We start from the raw sequence: 23255 nt of genomic DNA on the forward strand, positions 1-23255 counted from the left end.
TAAATGGGGAAGAAAACTTCACCTTTAGAATCAAGTAAATACGGTAACTGTTATTCAGAATTCAGCACCCCAAGCCCCCCATTTACCTTAGCAGGAGCTCCTGACCTCAGCAATTTTGAAAATCAAGGTTTTTCAGTGTGGATATAGTGTCTGAGCTGCAGGCTCCTGTTTGTTCGTTTTTTTAATCTTGGACTTTATGCATGAAATAGGATAAAGTGTCTGAAAAGACACTTCTAGATTTAAACCTTGCTTTGCAGTATCATTATCAGTACAGAGGAAATTTGGTCCATAGGCTACTGGGTTCATGATATTGAACAACTTCTTGCTGATTTTTGCAGTGTGCTTAAAACAGATTCCAGTTAGCATGTGAGTAACATCATCTAGGTCCTGGTTCCTTTTAGTTCTGGCACTGCTTTTGGCTCCTGATGCAGGTTGGCCCTGTTTTCCAAAATGTTGATACTGAATCCAAATGTAACTTTGTGGGTGGTACATATGTTGAGCCTTTACTGAGTAGTTTTGGATTGCCAGTCTTTTGCAATCATATAAAAAAAAACAAAAAAACCCCAAAACCCAAGAAATCAAGTAAAATAAAGCAGCTAGCCCCATCTGCATGCATACCACCATTCTCCCCTCCCTTTTTGCTTTTCTTTTTTAAAAACATTTTAATGTGATGGGGGCATTGACAGGATTTAAAGGGGCTCAGAGCAGTAAGCAATATTACAATTTCAGTTTTACTATCTCTTTTGTCATGCTCTGGTGGTCTTTGAGTCTTTCTGGAGCACTGATCAGAAAATAATGCAGAAACCGAAGGGCTGTAACTAAACTCTGCATATTGTTTTGTTATCAGAGGGGCTAAGTTGAATTGCCTGCTTGTCTTGAAGAAGGATTATGCTAGCAGCTTTTATAAACCAAGAGGTTCCTTCAGTTCTGGGCATGCATGTGTTTATACCTAGCACAATATAGGATCTGTATATACAGCACAATTTCTATAAACAACACAGGTAGGCATAAATGCAATTTTATTATGTGAAGTCAAGTGAAATAGTTCAGAAGGTTGTAGCTTGGGTGAAATATACATATGCACAAAGCACAGGAGGTTTTGCACAGTAGGAACTTCACAACTTCCTTCCTCTTCCCCAGTGGAATCGCTGAGTTGCTAGCTGAAAAACTGTCCTTTATCATTCTCCTGCAGGAACCCACATACTCATATATTATTAATTCTGTTTGGCTAGTGGGGTAGGACTTAGATACTTGTCAAGACAGTCTCATGTTGCTTCTCAATGTATCAGTGCCATTTCTACTGTGAAGGTTAAAATTCTAACCACTTTTTTTAAGAGATGGGGGATTGTTTCAGCAATAACAACATCAACAAAAACATGCTTGGGATGAGTCTTGATGCCTACATTTTGAGACGCTACAAAACAAATAACCTGAGCCTCGTGGGTCTCAGACTCTTAGTTGTTCCCCTCAGGGTCACAAAGCAGCCATTTTCCTTTCCTGATCTTTGAATGAAGCAAATTTGCTTCATCACTTCCAACTTGGCCTATTCTGTCATCGGAGACCCCATAAAACATTGTGCCAGTCATGCTGGCTGTCTTGGGAAGCTGGGTGTGAGGGAACATTTCTGAAAAAGTTTCAAACAAAGTTGATTAGTTTTCTTCTTTAAGTACTAATGGTGTCTCTTGTGCTGTCCCTGAAGGCATAAAAACTAGGTTATGATTTTCTAGGGTCATTTAGAACCACATAATATGGAATCAAATTAAGTCCTTTTTTGCCTAGGATCAGAGTACAACTGCCTCAACCTCCACATGGTTGGGGATGTTTCATTAGGGCTCCCTGCATCATAGGTCCAGTTGAGGGTGGTACAGTTTACCTTCAGCATAGCAGCCAGGAAAGGTGAATTGGTGAGGGAGACAGAAAAGGCTTGGTGAAAAGGCTTTAGTTTTTTTGATGAGAACAAGGGAGGCAGCAAGAAGGACACTTATGACTTGCATCCTTTCTTGAGGAACCCACCTACATTCTGCTCCATAGTCAGAGTCCTTTTTTCCCCATAGATCTGGATCTGCTTCTGATCCCCCACAAGAAGATGCCACTTGGAAGTTGTCTCTACAGTATCTGCTGAGGAACCCTTCATAGCATGTTTCCCTATAATTTCATAACAGTTTTCCCTTTTGCGCTTCCATATACCTCCTCTTCAAGCCCCTCTGTTGATGTATTCCAATGTGGTAACCCTACTCCCAAGAGGAAGTCTGCCAGTCATATCTTTGTAGAGTGGCAGCCTTGGTCCTTTATGCTTTTCCTTTGAGAGATCCTGTCTGTGGCCAATGACTCCCATTGAAGAGTCTGTGTTCCGCACAACATACTTTATTACAGCCATCAAGCAACTAGCATTTCTTTCTGTTTGGCTTGATGTGCTAAGATGATTTGGTATGTGTCATAAAAGAAATCACAGTTTTTGCTTATTTGAGATGCAAACAGACTAATTTTTTAATGGACAGTTATTTTTTTTTCCTCGAAGGTAGAAGGCAGTCATTCCAGGAAATCATCCTTCAGGTATATATTAACTTCTGCTCAAAGCATAACAACAATTCAGTTGTGCTACCTACCTAAGTTACAACTCCCAGTTGCAAACCATATGGGCTTTTTTCTTTGTCTGTAGTATAAATGCATCCTGCAACTATAGAAGCTACTCACCATCACCTTCTCAAAATATGGAGGCTTTTATTGTACAGTAGACTTCATCTGCTTTGGGAGCTGCATTTCAGTGTACAAGATAACTAATAGACAACTGTTTGTTTTTTTTAATTAAAATATTTTTACTCTCTGCCTGTGAGACAAAAGCCAATTAAAAATGCTGATTTTTGACTCTATCTGACAATGCAAAGAAATTTCAAGATAAGGCTTAAATTTCATGCCTGTATTGCTGCCTCTTAATCATGACTTACAACGTTGTGCCCAGGTAATGCAGCACATAAAGTATGACTGTGCATTGATCCCAGTTCTATGCAATATTTCAGTGAGGCAGGGGGAGTTGAATTACAGCTGGGTTTCAATATAGGATTGCAGCTTTAATTTTTAATTTCCTGGCTTCTGCTGGTTTGTGTCACAACCTTAATGTTGTTTAAACCTAATTGAATTTGATTCCCATGTGTTCAAACAGCCAGTCCTGCTCCCAAGCTGAACATCAGGTGTTGAGGCTCTGGCTGAACCTGACAAGAGGGTGCACTGCTGTGCATTCCCTTCTCACACTTGTCCATTCCTGTTCAGTGATGAATATTGATTTGTTCTCTCAGGTGATGACTGTCATATTACCCAAAGGGTCATTGGGGAGGGGAGGAAACAGCAAACTGGAAAGGGGACAGACATTTATGTGTGTAAAAACAGGAGGGGGAGGTGCACCCTACTGTTTTTTGGGGACTATATGCCCACACCCTGGTAGTGCCCTATCACCCTGTCCTGCATGCAAGTTGTGCAGTGCAAAATATTCTTAAGCTAAAGCCTTGTGTTACCTTTTTACCCCATCAGTGTCAAAAATCAGGTGTGTAAGAGGTAGCATATGCAGACATGCAAAAACATAAGCAGGGCCTAAGCCCACCTTCTCATCTCTCAGCAGTTTCAGAGCTGTTGTGAAACACAGTTTCTGGCAACCTTCAGTGTTACAGCCAAGGTCAAGTGAGCACTAAATATCCTTCTGAAACTCTTCACAATGCAAACCTTGTTTTGGTATAAACAGCTTGTGAAGGTGAGAACAGGAGCTGCTTCACACATCAGCCCTCTACAAACTCTGTTCTTTCTCAGTTTCAGATTAATCATTTGAGTCCAATCATTGCTTTGTATGGCACTGTATTTATTCTTATGTGGTTAATGCCATAACCAACAATATATCAGCTATGCCAGTACATGTGCCTAATTAGGATGTTGTTCCAATTGACTTTCTTAATAGAAATAAGATTGGCTTGGTAAATACTTTGTTTTTTACATTCTCTTTTCTTTCGGTCAAATAGCACAATTCTGTAGGGACAAATGTCTCTATGGGGATAAAAGCAAATTGACAGCTTGATGCAAAGATGGAGTCTCTGGAAAAAATAATAATAAAAAGAAACACAGCTGTTTGTGTCAGGGCATTGGGTCACTAATTGAGTGCAAGCTTTAAAAAAATGTTGTTTATCCCCCCCCACAGGGCATACAAGACCATTGAGGAAGATGACTTGAAGTTTCCTCTCATATATGGAGAAGGCAAGAAGGTGGGCATGTGTGCTTTCTTCGAACTGAAGGGATAAAGAACGCAATACTGTTTACCACTCAGTTTAGCCTGTGGCAGTTCAGTGTTTTCCACTCAGTATCTCTTTATTTTATCGTTTTGACAGCTTGAAAGAATATTGCGTCTGTCACAAATCAGTCTCTGCTGTCAGTGTTAGAGGGGGAGTGCAGTGTATTAAAAAGCAACTTAGTCATTTGCTGCTCAATTTGATTTTGTTTCCTTACACCCAGCTTTGTAAACAGATTATTTTGTACTGTCGTAAATAATTAGGCCAGAGCCTCTCAGTCAAAAGACTGATTATACATGGAGTTTTTCTGGGTTTGGTTGTAAAAAGTGGATCAGTTGGGCAAAGAAAACAAAATGCATTGTGTTTTCCAAATAAATAGTGTGTGGGAGGGTGTTAAACCATGTTTTGCAGTGCACTGAAATCCTAACTTAAGGAGGGGAAGAGGGTACATGGTCAATGTGATACCTCCTGAAGGGTATTGTCTTTGCTGTCACAAGAACACAACATGCGATCTTTCTGCAAAAATGCTTGTGTAAAAGAAAAATGGTAACGCTTTCTGAGTGTCAGTGTCTCCAGTTGCATAATTATGAATAGCAAGATTATTAGTGCTGATTCCAGCAAGCTTAGCTAGACACAGCAATAGGATCAATACAAGGGCATGGAGGTCCGTTTGCTGACATTGGTATGCTTGCTGTGTTTCTAAACAGCACTTTTCCACTCATTGGGTTCTTATTTAAATACAACAATATGCAATCTACAGAGCTGCTCTGTTTATGGAGAATTCAGACCATAACCTCTATGGTTAATTTGGATTTTTTTTTCTTTTTTGTTTTTTGCAGTATTTTTGCATACGTCGCTTTTTCATTTTTTTTCTCTTTGTTTGTGGATTTAGTGTTTTACTATGCAATGCTATTTTGAGTCAGCAGGGTGGCTAGCTGGCATCAGTAGAATGTGGCAGTCCCAACACCTCCCATAACTGGGGGAGCTTAGAGGTATAACAGGTGGGTAGCTGAGAAAAGGAAATTTCTTGGGGGCGTGGTTGGTGTCCTGGAGGAAAATTAATCTAGCAAAGCAGGACTGGGGAGGGGGAGAGAGGACACTGAAGATCATCTCTTATGCTGATTCTCTGGTCGGGGTGGGAGAGAGGAAGTTTTGGTAAGATTCATCTTCAAAACCTTTGTTGTTCTCAAGAACATCCTTTTGTGTTGTTGTGTCAGTAACTTGAATTTGTCCTTTTGGTTCTTGGCTTGCCAAAGGGCACATGTGACAGCACTCCAGTGTAAAGAAGTATGTTGTTTCCTTGAGAAGCAGGAGCAGATGCACTATTAAGACATCTTCATTTTGATAACTTGTCTTTGTTTTTAAAGCCTTCCTCTCAGTGTCCCCTCAGCAACTGCCCTCTTTCCAGGCAGTCAGTGTGATAAGAAATAACATCACTTTAAGAAATAGCTATTTATATATTCAGGTAATGGAGTGATTATTGACTAAACTTCTTGATGTCTGATGCAATTTAATATTATTTAGCTTGCTAGCAGAATCTGAGCACTTCGGAGACCGATTAGGACCCTAGAGAGATCACAATCTAAGGTTTAGCCAATACATCGCACAGAATAAACAGGCAAATGGGGAAGTTAGGAGACTCAAAAGTTTGAAGGTCACTGTGTTGTTCCAGTTAATTTCCCAGTCTTGGGAAGAAGAAAGTGAAAAAGAAGGAAGGAAGGAAGATAATTCTTCCAAGCTCCTAACTGTTATGTAGGAGGGTCACTTTCTTTTCTCTCCCACTCTAATGTTGTGTATTGAGAGCATTTTTATACTAATGAATTTCTCTCATTTCCAGGCTCGAGTTATGGCAACTATTGGGGTGACTAGAGGACTTGGAGACCATGACCTAAAGGTGCACGACTCCAATATCTACATCAAACCCTTTCTGTCTTCATCTCCTGAGGTAAAGCATCCTTGTCCTTGACGTATTATTTATGGGAGAGAAAGAAAATAAATTCAACTTAAGTGCAGTATGTGCATCCCAAATGTTCTTCCACCCTTGGCATTATCAGAAGTGTTGGCCTTATCACATGAAAGCTGTAAGCATCCCAAGAAGAAGAGGAAGAAAGAACAGGGGTAATACTGTACAGTAAATAATAATGTAATTACCGTTCCCACTCTGTGGATGTATCTATACGTAAAATTAGGATGTAGCGGTACACTCCAGCACAGTTCGTGGTGGAGTTTATTGCTCCCAGGTGCAGTGTTTGCACATGTTCCCGGGACCACAACATGTTGAGCTGGAGCACAGCAGCCCCGGCTGGCAGAGCGCTCCGGAGGGGGGGGTCAGCCTGCCAGCCTGGGGATGCTCTGACCTGCTCAGTGTTGCAGAGGGGCTGATTGGGGCATGAGGATGCTATAGCGTGGGACTAGCCAGCAGGCAGCTACTGCACTGCTGTGCTTTCATGTATCAGCCAGATTCATCACTGTGTTTTGCTGCACATAATTGCACCACTATAGGATAGTACTTGTCACCCAGTAGTATCCTACAGCAGAATTAAGTGTGGCCTTATAGCACCACACTTGTAGATGGTGAGCTAATTAGTCAGCTCTGCAGTAAAGCATCTCGTGGGGATGCAGCCTGTTTCACCTGGTGGTGGGTTCTACATATCTCCATCATGGCCCTGATGCCTTCTTACCCTCTTTCCCAGTATAGGTTGCTACTGCTGCATCTTGCCACTGCATAGCAGAACAAGATCATGCCTGTTTGCTTTGAACAAGCAGCTGCCCTGGAGAGGAGGGAATATATGATATACACAAGATGGTGTAATTTCCATCAGTCAAGTTTTTCCCATCCTGGGCAAAGTTACCCAGGTGTAGGGAACTGCACCCTCCCTTTTTGGACCCAGTATAAATCCTGATGTGCATTGGTTGTGTTCAGGTTGTGCATCTGCCTTCAGACCATGATCTAAAATTCACCTCTTTGTATAAGCCTTCCTATATTGTTCACAGATAAGGAATAGGTCCTAAACATTTAGTTTAAACTAGAAAGCAGAAGCAGTGAGCCAACAAGAACTAAGAGAGGAGCCTACTGAGGACAGATACAAGCCTAAATTACCAGGGGCCAGATTCTGAGGTTTCTCTCCCCTCCAGTGGCTGCCAGTAAACTCTCAACAATTGCCAAGATTCAGCAATCTGTTTTTGATAGTTGCTCACTTCAGTGATGAAAAATGCCCTAATAATGATAGCCTGAGAGTGAGAGCAAATATGCTGAAAGTGTTGCTGCTGCTAAAAAAGCAAACAGATACATTCAGTGGACATACAAGTCACCTGATGTTTAAAGACACCTACGAAGTGATTCTGTACACTTGAAATAAAAATAAATAAATAAATGAGTCCCCTTCATCATTCACTCTTCTGCATATTATTTCCCTGTCTCTCCCTCTCTCAGAATAAACTATTTCTCACTTTGGATCAAGCTCTGCTATCCTAAGCCAGACAATCAGCACTTCTGCCCTCATTGCTGTGATGGATTTGTTTGGTGCCAGTATAATGATGCAATTCTATCTCTGTTTTTCTGGCACTCAGAGACCTGGCTCTTGCTGTCTGTGCTGTAGCTGTAGTTGTAGTAGAGTGTCTCAGCAGGATCGACCTTGCCAGTCACTGCAGTAGCATTTGTTCTATATGCATATTTGTAAATACACTGCATCCTGTAGGCTTTCCTCTGATTTAGGTTTGAATTCCAGCATGGGACACTCACAAGTCATACTCTATCCATATTTCACAATCTCTAAATGCGTTATGAAATTAAAAGAAAAAATGGCCTTGTGTCCATAGTCTCTTTAACACTAAATCCAGGGGAAATATAATTGGTGTCAGTAGGAGGAAACTGAATAAAAATGTAAGGTATTCTATGAAAAAATGCATGGCCCCCCAAAATTCTGATTGAGCCGTGCTCAGGTTCATAACTACCTAGCATCTGTACTATAAACCCCTCTCCTTATGCACTGAAGGCTTGTCACCCATATATGTTATATGAGGTCAACCCTATCACCCTTCCCCATGTGCCTCACCTCTTTCTGCAGTGTGTTTGAGGTGTGACCACACCGTAGTGCCCGTAAGTGCAGGGATCTTCCTGCGGTAGTTGCACAGGGTGCCCGTACATGTGCTCTGATGAGTTCTAATTAGAATAAGTTTGCATGCTGCAGTGTCACGTGTATTCAGCATCCCACATTTCAAAATGGTACTGGGGTATTTTAACTAAAACTCTCTGAATGAGCTTTAGTTAAAGCACCTGTGGCCATTTTGAAATGCAGGATGCTGAATACATGTGATGCTGTGGCATTTTAATTAGAGTAGGTGCCCTGGAGCTGCTCTCATTAAAAACAAATCTGTGGCCCCCCGCCCCCCTGTTTACTGTTCCTGGCTTCCTGCCTTCTGATGCCACTTCCTTTCTCTATTGCCTGTAAATAGAGACACACTCAAAGTAGGCTGCTTAGGGATGACCTCAGCGTTAGCTTTGCGTTTGTGTAGATATGCCGTCACATAAAACCTCTTCTAAAGCAACATCTTGTTCTGTAAATTGCAAAACTCATCATTTGGAAATAAAGTAGGAGGATATAGCAGTAATAATACTTGCCCTTTTACATAACACGTCATCTGTAGATTTTGAATTCCTATATAAAGGTACTCTTCTGAACAAAGTAGGGGGTCAAAGCACCTGAATGACTCCAAAATGGAACTCCGTTTTAGGGAAGAAGAAATTGAATGGATCAGTAAACAGGACATGATATGTGGATTCAAATATTTGCTGTCCCCATGTTAAAGTTGTTTTTATGGAAGAGGTATCTGGTAATCCAGTAGTTTAGGGCAGGAGTTGTGAACTGGGGGTACGCATACCCCTTAGGGGTACTTAGGCCATAGGGGGTACACACAGGCAGGTGGGGATGGAGCGTGCCCTGGGGTGCAGTGACGGCATCTCCCCTGACGGCATCTCCCCTGGAGCATTGCCATAGTTTGCTTTTTGCCCAGGGGAGGGACGCGCTGGGTGCTGCCAGCCCCACGCAGCACACTGCAGTGCCTCCCCACCCCTCATCTCAGCTTGCTGTCTGTACTCACTCTCAGGAGCTGGGCTGGGGGGTGAGGGCAGCAGTGCCCCTCTGCAGGCTGCATAGGCACTGCCCAGCCAGTGGGGTGGGGAGGGCGGGGCTTTGCACATGGTGGCTCCCGCAGTTCGTGCCACTTTCCTATGACCTATTGCAGAGGCGGCTCACAATTGGCCAGGCGCAAGGCCAGTCAGCAGCCGGCAGAGCCACATGTGCAGTGGACTGTAGGAAAGCGGCATGGGTGCAGCAGTGGCAGTGTGAGGCAGTGGGTGGTGGTGACAGTGGCAGCCACCATGTGCAAGCCCCTCCCCCCCGCCCCGGCCAGCTGGCCGGGTGGCATGTGTGTGGCTGTCAGAGGGGTGCCACTGTCCTTGCCCCCCTGGCCCTGATCCTGGGAGCAGGCACAGAGATGCACTTCCCACCCCCCTACCATTCCTGATCTGGCCCCCTCAACCCTTTCCTGCCCCTTCCCCGCCACACACACTTACCTAATGGGAGGGAGGGTGTCTGCATCTGCATCTGTGGTTGTCTGCATGTCTGCATCTGCCTGCGTCTGTCCCCTGCCTTCCAGTAGTGGCAGGCATGTGGTGTTGCATGGCTCTTGGGGCAGTGGAGTGGGGTGCAGAGTCCAGCTTGCAGTGGCAGCTGCCTCCACCCCATGCACAGATTTGGGAGACGCGTTCCCCTTGGACCTCTGCCAGGGTGCCCCACCCCTTAAAAATGAGAAAAAATATAAAAGGGTACATGAACTGAAACATTGAGGCAGAAGGGGTACACTTGTTAAAAAAGGTTGAAAACCCCTGGTTTAGGGCTTCTGCTGGTCATCTGCAGTGAGGAAAGACTGTTTTTCTTTTCCCCTCGTGGGCTTTATTCACTGTTTTGCTGTGGGTATGGGTGGTGTTGTGTGCGTATTTGCATATATATATGCACCATCCTCTGAAGAATTAGATAGTGGCTACTTAGCTATTCAATAGAAAAGGCACATTTGATAGCAAAATTTGGCTTCTGTTTATAATTAAGACAGCTGGCCACCCATCAGACTAAGTATCCAAGAAATGGAGAAGGCAACCATAGTCTCATAAAGCCTATGTGAAAATCTTCCTGAAGACTTCATAGACATGCAGAACAAAACTGCAGGACATCTTAGATTCAAATCAGTGTTTAAGAGAGAGCTTTAGGAACTGTGGCATTTAAAGGAACAAATAGGCCACATACTTAGAAAAATACAGTTTGATTAAGTAAAGTCAAGGTGGTTTCAGAATACAAAGGTTATATCTCACCAACTTGGGATTCTTTTAAAGCTTTGAACTGCCAGGGAATAAAAGAAAAATGCAGTAGATGGTCTTACAGAGTACTTGGAATTTGCAGAAAGCTTTTGAGAAAACGTTCTACATCACAGGTTAATATGAAAGACACAGAGCCATGAAGTAAATGGAAAGTTGGCAGAGTATTCTGGAAATTGGCTAAAGGGCAGGAAACAAAGGGTAGCAGTAAAAAGCTAAAAGGAGATTAATTGGTGAGTGCTGCAGGGAACAGTGTTGGACCTCTTTTTATTATTTACATATAAATTACTTGGAGGAGGGTATTGAAGGAGATTTCCTTGTTTACCAGTGAAACTGCTTTGGATAACATTACATATAAAAAAGGAACAATACAATTAAGAAAGGATTTAATTTATTGAAGTAGCTGTGCTGGTTGATAGTTCAGAGAGCTGAATGTAGAGTATTGCCCCTGTTGGCTGTGTGGCATGGTTTTTATTGGGGCAGGCTTCTCCAGGAACCTCCTGGGTGGCTGCAGCAGCAGGTCAGTTTGCTATCAACTGTTTTTAAACCAGAGGGGTTCATGTTGGCAAGTTTGAGCACTTCACAGTTCTGCTGTGGTTCTTTCACAGTCCGCTATGGGCTTTTGTAAGTGAGTAGATCCTATTATAACATAAACACAAAAGTGTCCTTTTTTATCCTGGATCCAGAGTATTTCTTGGCACACTGAGTCCACAGGGAGCACCAGTACTAAAAGAAACTACTTATTAAAGAGATCTATTGTATAGCAGGCTGCAAAACCCTTAGCCAGAGAGGAGGTGTATTTTGGATTTAGCGCAGAGCTGCTTCTGCTAAATCTCAGCAGATATCTAAGAGCTTCAGTCTTGGTGTTATTCAGTTTGTTTTACCCACCCCCAATGAACATTCGTGCAAACTGTTTGCTGGCTTTAGTTTTAAAGTTACAGCACAGATCAGGAAAGAGAGACTGTCAGGTAAAGTCCAATTGATGGATTTACTAGATGGTTATTGTATTGATGGTTGATTGCCTAAGTGCAGGGAGGAAGCTGGGAGCTCCTAGGGAGTGAAAGGAAGCAGGGTGATGTGTGAGGTATTTTGGAGGGGACCAAATGGTTTGCCTGAGGCACTGAGAGAAGACTGGGATTCTCATGGGTGCTCTTAGTAACGGTAGTTGTAGAAGAGGGCAGGTGGCTGGGAAGAGAATATACACAGCTTGTGAAATTACTGGGAAAGAAGAAATTGGGACAGTTGAGGGCGGCAGTAGCGTTGATGGGAATTCCATGAAGAGCAAGAGCATGAGAAAGAGTCATCAAACTTCTGGGGAGCTGCTAGATAAAGGAGAAACATGACTGAAGAAGTGATGTATGTTGAGGAAACAACCACCCAGACAGACTTTGTGTACAGTGTGAATGGCAGCATGAGCCACTAGAGAGTCTGAATTGTGGAAGTGGCTTTTGTTCAGGCTGTGTGATGGCCTTGCCAACCACTCATAGCTATGTTCATAGATTGTAGAGTCAGAAGGATCATCGTGTCTGACCCCCAAGGCAGGAAACAGGACCAAGGTCGGATGACCCCAACCAGGTGCCTATCTAGCCTCCTCTTGAAGACCTCCAAGATTCTGGCCACCCTTAGTGTGAAAAATTTCTCCCTAATATCTAACCTGAATCTACTCTCCAATAGTCTGCATCCATTATTCCTAGTTACTCCTAGGGGTGCCCTGGTAAATAGCACATCTCCAATTATTTGTTGTCCTCCCTTGATAAACTTACAGGCTGCTACAAGGTCCCCCCTCAGACGTCTCTTGTGAAGGCTGAAGAGATTCAGATCCCTCAACCTCTCCTCATAGTGTCTTGCACAGAGGCCACTAATCATACGAGTAGCCCTTTTCTGGACCCTCTCCAGATTGTCCTCATCCCTCTTGAAGTGCAGAGCCCAAAATTGGACACACTACTCCAACTGTGGCCTGACCAGTGCTGCATAGAGCGGGAGCATCACCTCCCTCAATCTGTTGCTCATGCATGTGCTACTGCACAGTAAGGTGCGATTGGCTTTGTTGATGGCTTCGTTACACTGCTGGCTTATGTTCATTTTGGAGTCAACTATGATGCCAAGATCCCTTTCAGCTGCTGAGGAGGTTATCCCCCAACCTGTAGGTGTGCTGGAGATTCCTCCTCCCTAGGTGGAGTACTTTGCATTTGTCTTTGTTGAATCGTATCCTGTTTCATTCTGCTCATTGATTCAATCTGTCCAGATCAGCCTGTATCCGCTCCCTGCCCTCCAGTGTGTTTAACTTTGCCCCGTAACTTGGTGTCATCTGTGAACTTGGACAGGGTGCTCTCCATACCCTCATCCAAATCATTGATGAAGATATTAAATAACACTGGTCCAAGGACCAAACTGCGGGACCCCACTGCCTGCCTCCTTCCAGGCCGAGAACAACCCGTCCACCACCGCTCTCTAGATGCGGTCCCTAAGGCAGTTGGCCACCCACCTGACTGTGTTAGTGTCCACTTCACAGCCTGCTAGCTTCCTTATGAGACTAGGATGTGAAAGTGTATTGAAGGCCTTCTTAAAGTCCAGGTAGATTATGTCTGCCTCAGCTCCCGTGTCAAGGCAGTGTAACCTTTTTTGCAAAAGGCTATAAGGTTTGTCAGGCAGGATCTACCAGTGACAAACCCATTCTGGTTTTCTTTCAGCATCATTTCCCCTGCTGGGCCTTCACAAATATACTCTTCAATGATTTTTTTTCCCCCAAGGATAGAGGTAAGACTGACTGGCCTAAAGTTCCCCGGCTCACCCTTCTCCCCTTCTTAAAAATGGGCACCATATTGGCCCTTTTCCATCCTCAGGGATAGATACTGTACATGTTATCTGTCCAGTATCCATTTGCACATAAGCAGTGTGGCCGGAACATAGATTTTATAGATTCCTTAGATGTTAGGAGTTGGAAGAGACCTCCCCAGATCGAGTCCAGCCCCTCTGCCATGGGCAGAAAGTCAGCTGGGGTCAAATGATCCCATCAAGATAAACATCCAAATACCTTTTGAATGAGTCCAGAGCAGGGGAGAGTCTGTTCCAGGCCCTGCACGCTCGGACAGTAAAGACGCTTTTCCTTATGACCAGTCTGAATCAGCCTTCCATGAGTTTGTGGCAGTTAGACATTGTTATCCCTTGCGGGGCCTGGTAAACAACTGTTGTCCCAGATCTTGATGCACCTCCCTTATAGGCTGCCACCAACTCCCCCCTGAACCTTCTCTTTTCCAGGCTGAATAGTCCCATGTCCCTCAGCCTGTCCTCATAAGGCTTGCTCTCTTGGCCTTTGTTCTTACAGGTGGCTCTCCTCTGGATTGTCTCATGCTTATCCACATCCCTCCTGAAGTGGGGGACCCACAACTGGATGCAGTACTCTAGCTGAGTATAGCAGAAGGATAATGTCTCTGGTTTGAGGTGCATCGGTGGATGCATGCCAGAGTTTGATTTGCTTTGCTGGACATGTCGTTGCATTGCTGGCTCACGTTCATCTTGTGGTCAATCAAGACCCCAAGTCTCTTTTGGTTGTGATGCTAGCAAGCGTAGCACTGATGAACCTGTAAGTATGATGCTGGTTTTTTCTCCCAAGGGGGAGCACAATACGCTTTGCTACATTGAATGCCATCAGGTTTTGGTCCGCCCCACCTTGTGAGCATGTCCAGCTCAGCCAGTATTCCTATCCTGTCTTCCAGTGTGGCCACCTTCCCCCATAGTTTAGTGTTGTCTGCAAACTGTGCCAGTCTGCATCTGATGCCCGAATCCAGACCATTTATGAAGATATAGAAGAGTACTGGCCCAAGTACTGAGCCCTGTGGGACTCCACTGGTAACTTTGTGCCACATTGATTTGTTCCCAACAACCTAGTACCTTTTGGGTCTGACCTTGAAGCCAGTTCCCCAGCCATTGGACCATGGGATGGTCAAAGCTGCAGTTCCCCAGCTTAACCATGAGGACGTCATGGGAAACCAAACCAAAGGCTTTCCTGAAATCCAGATATATGGAATCCACCTTATTTTCCTTGTCCAGGAAATGGACATAGAAGGAGGGACCTGGTCATAGAAGGAGATGAGGCTGGTCAGGCAAGACCTTTCAGTAATAAAACTAGGTTGGCTGACATTCAGAGGGTTGCCTTCCGTTAGCCTGCTGCTGATGGATCCCTTGATTTTTCTTTAATATCTTTCCAGGGATATATGTCAGACTGATAGGCCTGTAATTCCCTGGATCTTCATTTAAATTTCAGTGCTAGTTAATTTCCTGAATCATGGTGGGTGTAAGGTCAGCCAGTGGAGGATGGCTTGGAAGTTTGAGACAAATGCCCTATAAATTGGAGATACGCAGTTTTCAGCCATATAAAATGCACATAATGTCTTTTTTTTTAATTAAAATACCTTCCCATCATTGTACTGAAATCTACATGGCTGTATATTTTTCATCCTTTCATGTGCTAGATCAGCTGCAGTTTTGATAGGATTCTGCTCCAGTGGAGAACACAAGTGTAGGCTCCAGTTCTGTTCTCGGTGAAGCCAGGAGTTTTGCTGTCAACTCTAATAGCAATAAAATCTAAATTATCCTGTTTTTTTCCCAGTGCTACCAAAAATGGATGTGTTGATTAATTTGAACTTTCTTTGCATAGTTGAGGGAGAGGGGGCAGAGAGAGAGAGAGAGAGAGAGCTTATTTTACTATGTGCATCAATGTTGCTGATGTCCAGGGGATCTGACCAAAATGTGCCTATGTATGACAGCTGCCAATTTGATCAAAACACTGAACTGAACCAGTCACTTTGAGATGAAAGCATGAACTGTTATACCTAGAGAGAAAGAGCTCAGCTTCCATAACCGCAGGGAGGGGACCTGTATTACTAGTAGACATAAATCATATGCTAAAGAGAGATAAGTAATTTGGCTTTGTCTTTAGCTGATTCTCTCCAAAGCCCTATTTTGGACACACCTTAAATAATGGAGGAAAGGTAGTATTTTACAAATGACTGTCTTTCTTTTGAGTGAAAAGCAAAATGGTGAGGATTAGCACTGCGATCTAGATGATTGTTTCTCCTTTATTGGTTGCAGTCCCATAAAATCATAATTGCATTAAAAGGTCCGAGCAGTTTATGTCCATTTCCTGCTCCATATCCCCTGAGAGGAGAGCATGCCGGGAGAGAGTAAAACAACTTTGTCATCTAGCTGTGCCAAGTACGTGTCCCAGCAAATTTGCAGAGTACTGCTGCGGTTACTGAAGCACAAGGATGAAGCAGGATGCGTGACCAGGTGCACTCTTTCCAAATTTTAATATAGATCATCATTTCCTCTCATCTGCCTTGCCAAGGCGGTCACGCTTCTTTCTCATTACAGTCATTGCTGGGGTAATTAAAGTGCTCTGCGAGGGGTTCACGAGGACTCCAAGTTTTAGTTTGGGAATTCAAGCAGCAGGCAGCTTGACAGTTGGAATGCAGCACTGGCTGGAAGATGACTTGCATCCAACAAGACTCATTTAAAAAACTTATGGGCTGACTCAGTTAACCCCTTCAATCCCACCTTTAGACAGGTCAGGCAAGGAGGTAGTACTGGAAGCTTTTTTAAAGGCAGATGTCACAGGCTTCAAGAGCAAGGTTTTAGTGATATCTTTTAGTGGATGAACCATATTTTTGGGGCAGCGTTATGCAAGTTTTTCAGCACAAGATACACTTCCTCAAGTCTGAGGAAGAATGGGCCTTTCTGGCTGCAATATTCAAACCCTAGTACGGGCTCAAGGGTTAGTCTGGCAGTGTGACTGCAGCCTTAACTAACAAAGTCTATGGGCATTTTATGTAAATAGCTTAACCCTATGACTTGTTTTTACATGGTTCTGCAAACTGGCCCCATTCCAGCAAAGCACATAAAAACATGCTTAGTTTTTAGTGAGCGTCTAAATAGTGCCATGCGCTTCAACAGGACTACTCACATGCTCACATTAAAGCACTGCTTCTGGATTATGGCTGTAGGAAAAAATTTATATTCGTATTTTATTCTGCTGTACAAGCACTGCGGAATATGTGTGGTGTATTTAGCGTTTTTAATTGGATCAGGGCAAACGGATAAAAGAGCTTACAATGCAAAGCCTGTCCATAGACAGAGCTGGGGGTGGAGAAGCTTTGATTGCTTCGATCCTTACTAACAATATAACATGGTGACTGTGGCCTTAGCTCAAGAATGTTTAAGTCCATCCATGTCCAGGTCAACACTTAAGAATTTGCAAAGTGCTATACTGAAGTAGGGAATGCTTTCCTGAATTGGGACCCAACAGAGCTCCATCAAGGTGACCTAGTGTGAATGGAGCCCAGCTGCTTCATGTGAGATTTATTTTAATGCCCTTTCCTAGTCTACTAAATCAAGACTGCCATCAGCAGGTTTTCATACATTAAGTTTTTCCTCCTTAATGGAAGTGAATGTTTCCCTGTTTTTTGATTTTTAGGTGAAAGTCTATGACCTTCAGCAGTATGAGCATGGACCAGATGATGTGCTGATCTTGGCTACTGATGGACTCTGGGATGTATTATTAAATGAAGAAGTGGCAGAAGCTGTCACCAATTTTCTACCTAACTGTGACCCGGATGGCCCCCACAGGTTTGTGCTTTTATGTGACATTTAAAGTTCATATCTAGCAGCAAGAGTGATTTTATGTGTGTGTGTGTGTGTGTGTGGTTTTATTTTTTTACAGGGAAATAAGAAGTAAAAGGCCCCTTTCTTATGAGTTCTGGATACTTACCCAAGTTACAAAATACTGGTTTCTAACTTGGATACAGACTATCAAAGCAGAACATATTAAATATATTTTGAAAATCAGGATAGCTGATCTGACAAACATGTTGGGGAAACTGTCAGAGGGTCTACAGCATCTTTCTTCATGCTCGTCTCTATTCACTCTACCAATGAGACTTTTTAATACAGAGCATATTGTCTCCAAGGGGTTATGGTTTTTTACTTTCTCTTCTGGATAATCACTTCTGTTTAGATTAACTCTTTCTCTGAATGAACTTGTCAGCAGTAGTGCTGCAGCGCCAGCTTCCACAGAAAGAGATTTTGTTGTAAAGGGTGCTGGGGAGAGAGATTTTGTCCTTTCCTTCCCTAGACATCCTGAACATCATCTCTGTAACGCAGCCATCTGGTACAAAACCAGTGAGGTTGTACCTGTTGTTTTAATATGGGTCTTCTATTCCCATTGACTCACAGACTGTGCCAATAAGTAAGATGATTCCTTCATCACTTAATGGACCATATTATGTTAATACATACAATGAGAGACTGCGAGACCTGAACCTGTTCAGCCTTCACAAGAGAAGGCTGAGGGGGGACCTGGTGACAGTCTATAAACTCACTAGGGAGGACCAGAAGGATTTGGGAGAGACCTTGTTTCCCCTAGCGCCCCCTGGCATAACAAGGAATAACGGCCACAAGTTGTTGGAGAGGAGATTTAGATTAGACATTTGTAAGAACTACTTCACAGTTAGGGCGGCTAGGAGCTGGAACCAACTTCCAAGGGAAGTGGTGCTGTCTCCTACCCTGGGGGTCTTTAGGGGGAGGCTTGATGCCTACCTAGCTGGGATCATTTGAGCCCAGTTTTTTTTTTTTTTCCTGCCCTGGCAGGGGGTTGGACTTGAAGATCTATAAGGTCGCTTCTGACCCGACTTCTGTGATTCTATGAATACTGAACTTAAGTAGCACTTAACTAACACCTGTGATCAGAAGGACAAGCTGGGCAAAAACAAGGGGTGAAAAGCTTGATTGTGACCTGTTCCACTAATAGCAGTCTTAATCACTCTTTCTGCCTTATTTCTCTTTATAGTTTTGGAGAGTGTTTCTCTCCAAAACAGCAGCAGTCTAGTGATACAAAGGCTCCCAGTATAGTGTGATCTTCCTGGATCAAGTAAGTCAGTCTATCTCAGTGCATTGTTTTGTTGTGAACTAAAATATCAGACCAAAAGTAAGAAAGACCTTGCATGAAGACATCACCTTGTAAAGAGTAGTAGCTTCAGTCTTCAAAGAGAATGCATTTAGAATGGAAAAGGCTCTTGTTGTTCTGAATTGAGGTCCCGTTACTTTCTCTGATTGGTCACCCCTCTTTCCTGAGTTTAGGTTGCGTTTTACATTTGGATACAGCAGGGCAAAGAGCTTTTTAATCCTTTTCTCTTTAAAGTTTGTGTAAGGGAGAGGGGCAATTATCCAACCTCAGAAACAAGATCTGGATTATTTCAGCACCCAAACGAAAACATGCAGCAGTGTATGAGGAATTCATAGAGCTCTCATTACATCAGTCTGGAGATTGCAAATGAGAAAGGGAAAAGGAGCAAATTTGAAAATGCTTGGTGCATTTAATGTTTGAGTGGCCATCTTTATCGGCTTATCTCTGTTCTACATGAGGAAAATAAGGTAAATAATAGTGGGTAAAGGCAATCTGACAGCCACTTGGGTTTTAAAGTGACAGCCATTCTGAAGTAAACTGTAAGCAGGATTTTCTTACCCTGACACTTACAAACATGGAATATAAAACAGCATTTCAGTGGAAGTGCTAGATTGAGGTGAGTGGATGATTAGCATGAAGCTGCAGCTGTAACATTTTGACCTTCACAATCTCCTATCAGAGAGAGATGTGGTATAAATGAGTACCTGGGCCTCTTGACCTCATCATGGCTTGTTAGTCTTTCTGCCCTTTTGAAACTTTTCAGTAAAATAAATTCAGGTCTTATAGGATGGTCCAGAGTTATGGCATTCTGGAGGCTGCTGGAGGATAGAAAAGGAGCAGCAGTATCTACACACTGTATACACGCACACATGGTTTTATTAAAATAAATGCCCATAGATGTGAGAGCAAGTTAGATATATCCCTCCCCACTTTCCTCTAGCCTGTTTGCGAAGAGCTCCATGTGGACCAACCCAAGCACTTCATTAACACAAAGGTGATTGGTTGTCTATTCTATTTAAAAAAAAAAAAAAAAAAAAGGAATGGTAGAGGTGTTCTCCCTGGATCTCCAAAACTTAATATTCCTGCCCTCTGTGCAAATTTTTTCACCTTTTTGTGGCACCTTCTCATTATTCAGCTTATCCCCAGTGTACTCCCCTTCCCTGCCTTAAAGTTGATTCTGATAGGAGCATCCTGTGGTCGCCCTCCTCTCGACTGCCTCGTATTCTTTAGTAGTACCTGTATCTGAGCAAACAGTGCTACAGAGTGCTGACCTCTTTACCATACCACCAGGAAAGAACTGGAAAGCAACAAGAGGTAGCAGTCAGCCATTTGGACACCCAAACCCTCATCTTTGAAAAGACTGGAAAGAAGGAATGCTGCAGGGATGAACTGCACATAATCTAAAACCATGTACTGACTGGCTTTTTTAGAAACACATACACTAAATATTAGAGACTCACAGCATCTAATTCAACTGCATAGAATCAACTTCTACTAATGACCTTTGGTAGAAAATTAGAGGCTACAGGTATTAATGAATGCTTTATCTAGGAAGTAGGTGGGGGACCCTAGCAGCTGCCCACACCTATTGGAAATGGCGTTGTCAGCAAAGGTTAAAGTAGCTGGGTTGCAAATCTAGTTTAAAAAAAAACAAAAACCAAAAAAAAAAAAAAAAAATCTAAAAACCCGAAAGCAAGTCATCTGTTGATGGGAAGATGGTGATTATTTCAGTCTGAAATGATGATCAGGTAGTGGGTAGAGCTAATCATCCTCCTTCCTAGAGAATTTTCATGAAAGTTTCCTCCCCATTCAAGGGCTTGAAGCAAGTCCTTTTCAAGGACTTCTGTGAGCAACAGTTTTTCAAGATTGTTGATTTCCTGTTTTGGTATTGCTGATTTTATATTTAAAATCTTTCTCAGCCCCAAACTAATATGAAACTTATTGAAAACCTTTAATGTGTTGATGAACTACTTTTAAGCACTGAGGAGGTAGAAGAAAGAGCAGGAGGGAGACACTTGGTGTTAGATTTTAATAGATTCTGGATGGGGTGTGTGTTTTGTGTGTATGTGTGTCTGGGCACAGGAGCTGAAACAATGGGACCTGCTTTATGTTGAGTCTGCCACATAATGCAAATAGTAATAAAGTGCCTGCATATGTAGTGTATAGCCATTGAAACAGGTCTGATATTTCATGTATTCAGAAGTTGTTATTAAGAACTTAACACATTTCTTGTAATAAGAATGAAGATTCGTTGTTAAATGCCACCATTGATTTTAGCTAAGGCAATTGCAAAATGACAAGAAAGGTTATAGACCTTAAAAGGGGAAGTAGATAATCTAAGTTTGATTTGGATTTATTTTCTGCTGGTTTAATTTAGTTGACATTAATGGGATTACTCCTGTGTTACATGAATAGAAGGGCACATCAGAATCTGGTCCTCTGTCTCTCTAAGATGTAGAGCAAACACATTTATCAGTGTTTGACCTGGTGGGCTATGAATGGACATTGAATTGAAAGTTAATTTGTTCTTTTAAGTAATTTTGTGCCAGATCATTTAGAGACTTATAAATAGTAGTGGCAAGACATTTCTCCTGCCAGTTTGCAAGAGGTAATTAGAACAGCCTCTCGTACAGTTCACAATGATATTTATGAAAATTACCTTGTAGAATTGCTCTTGCTGCTTGGTTATAAAAATATTTAAAGGATTTAAAGTATTGTGTGAAATATTTTACATAATTACTTCACAGTAGTCCAAATGAGGTATAAGTAATGAATTTACGATTATATAGCTGCCCTGACTGAGAGACTGTGCCCTCTTTTTCACAACAGGCAGTTAAGGAGAGATCTTACTTGCAAAATGTACATTTAAAAATAATGTTGTGCAGCAAAATTCTGGTTTGGTTGATGAGTTTAATAGCACAGCTCATGGTAAAGCAATCAATTTGAATTTAAAATTATTAGGAATATAGGAAGTATGGCAGACCCATCAGATGTGGCTAGTATCAAAGGACAATGCAAAACTCCCACAGTACCTTACAGTAGTCATGAGACCCCATCTTGGATCGTACTATGGTTGCTTAACTCAATAATGTCTTGATTAAGACTTAAAAATAAATGTTCTAGAATAAGGCTGCTAACTTGTAAGAGGTGGGGATCACATGCCCACAGGCTGCACCAGAGCAAGCCAGGGATCCCTCATCAGATGGCCCTCCCCATCCCAACCACTGCGCTGTAAACCCATGAGGGCATCCCACTGCAGCATCACGTGCCCAGGTGGGTGCCTCCTCGCACAGCTTCACTATGTTCTCACACAGCTCTGGGCTCGCCCTTAGTTCCCTGAGCCCTGCAGTACCCTGGGGTGGGGAGGGGAGTAGGAGCTAGAGGAGGGAGGGGAAGCTTGGAGAATGACTGCTATTGCAGCTGGAGTGATGTGGGGAGCAGTGAGCGGGCAGGAGCTGCGGGCTTTTAACTTGTCCCTTGTGAGCTTCATGCAGCCCACAGGCTACCAGTTGAATGCCCCTGCTTTAGCAGAAAAATCAAGCAACTCTTGAGTAGATGTTTATGTACTTTACCCTCTAGGCAGGAAATATTCCCATGAAAAGTTTGGTTTTTGTCCTGAAACTAGAGAGCTTATATCCCTCCCAATAGCCTGGAGACTCTTTTTTAATTGCAGCTCTCTCTTTGTTACTCATTAAATGCACAGCTCTTTCTGGAATCCTAAAAATGGGCTCAAGCTGGTAAAAATCAGATCTGTATTCTCAGAATAGAGGCAGTTCAGATCCAGGCTTTTTATTCATCTCATTACAGAATGGATACCAGAGCCCCTCCCTTTCTGCATGTCAAGGGCTGTAGATATTCTTCTTTGTAAAAAGTGTTGTCGGAGCATTGTGGGGAAAAATATGGCAGACTCATAAAATATTGTGGCCATTCTGCATTTTCTTGTGTACCTGCCATGTCGCAGTCGTCGTTTGGAATTTCTTCAAAGCCCTGCAGCTGAATCTGAACTTACTAAGGGCCTCATTTTTTATTTAAATGATCCATTAGAGCACAGTTTCTTCATCTGTATACCATTTGTAATATCCATAGAATCATAGAAGTAGGGTCGGAAGGGACCTTGCAGATCTTCAAGCCCGACCCCCCGCCTGGGTGGGAGAAAAAGACTGGACTCAGATGAGTCCCGCCAGGTAGGCATCAAGCCTCTTCATAAAGATCCCCAGGGTAGGAGCCAGCACCACTTCCCCAGGAAGCTGGTTCCAACTCCTAGCTGCCCTAACTGTGAAGTAGTTCTTGCGGATGTCTAATCTAAATCTACTCTCTAATAACTTGTGTCCATTGTTCCTTGTCATGCCAGGGGGCGCTAGGGGAAACAGCGTCTCCCCTAAACCCTTCTGGTCCCTGCATTGAGTTTATAGACAGTCACCAGGTCCCCTTCAGCCTTCTCTTGTGAAGGCTGAACAGGTTTAGGTCCCGCAGTCTTTCAGTGTAGGGTCTGCCCTGTAGTCCCCGGATCATGCGAGTGGCCCTCCTCTGGACCCTTTCAATGTTGTCCACGTCCCTCCTGAAGTGGGGCGCCCAGAACTGGACACAGTACTCCAGCTGTGGCCTGACCAGTGTCGCATAGAGGGGGAGGATCACCTCCTTGGCCCTACTTGAGATG

General features: G+C 43.2%; 1 protein-coding gene across 3 annotated transcripts in view; it reads left to right on the forward strand.

Annotated features, from left to right (window-relative positions):
* Positions 1-23255, forward strand: part of PPM1H (protein phosphatase, Mg2+/Mn2+ dependent 1H) — a 207752-nt gene that overhangs the window by 170198 nt on the left and 14299 nt on the right. Inside the window, exons 7-10 of one of the 3 annotated variants that reach the window (XM_019543309.1) lie at positions 4181-4244; positions 6106-6213; positions 17111-17262; positions 19829-20255. In XM_019543309.1, coding sequence (XP_019398854.1) covers positions 4181-4244; positions 6106-6213; positions 17111-17262; positions 19829-19844 — 340 coding nt within the window. In that variant the 3' untranslated portion in view covers positions 19845-20255. Of the gene's footprint in view, positions 1-4180; positions 4245-6105; positions 6214-17110; positions 17263-19828; positions 20256-23255 lie in introns of those variants that run through there. The other 2 variants (XM_019543310.1, XM_019543308.1) reach the window with 2 other exon arrangements.

This window comes from Crocodylus porosus, unplaced genomic scaffold, assembly GCF_001723895.1.
Source record: "Crocodylus porosus isolate Cpor-Errol unplaced genomic scaffold, CroPor_comp1, whole genome shotgun sequence".
In the NCBI taxonomy this organism is placed as follows: Eukaryota; Metazoa; Chordata; order Crocodylia; family Crocodylidae; genus Crocodylus; species Crocodylus porosus.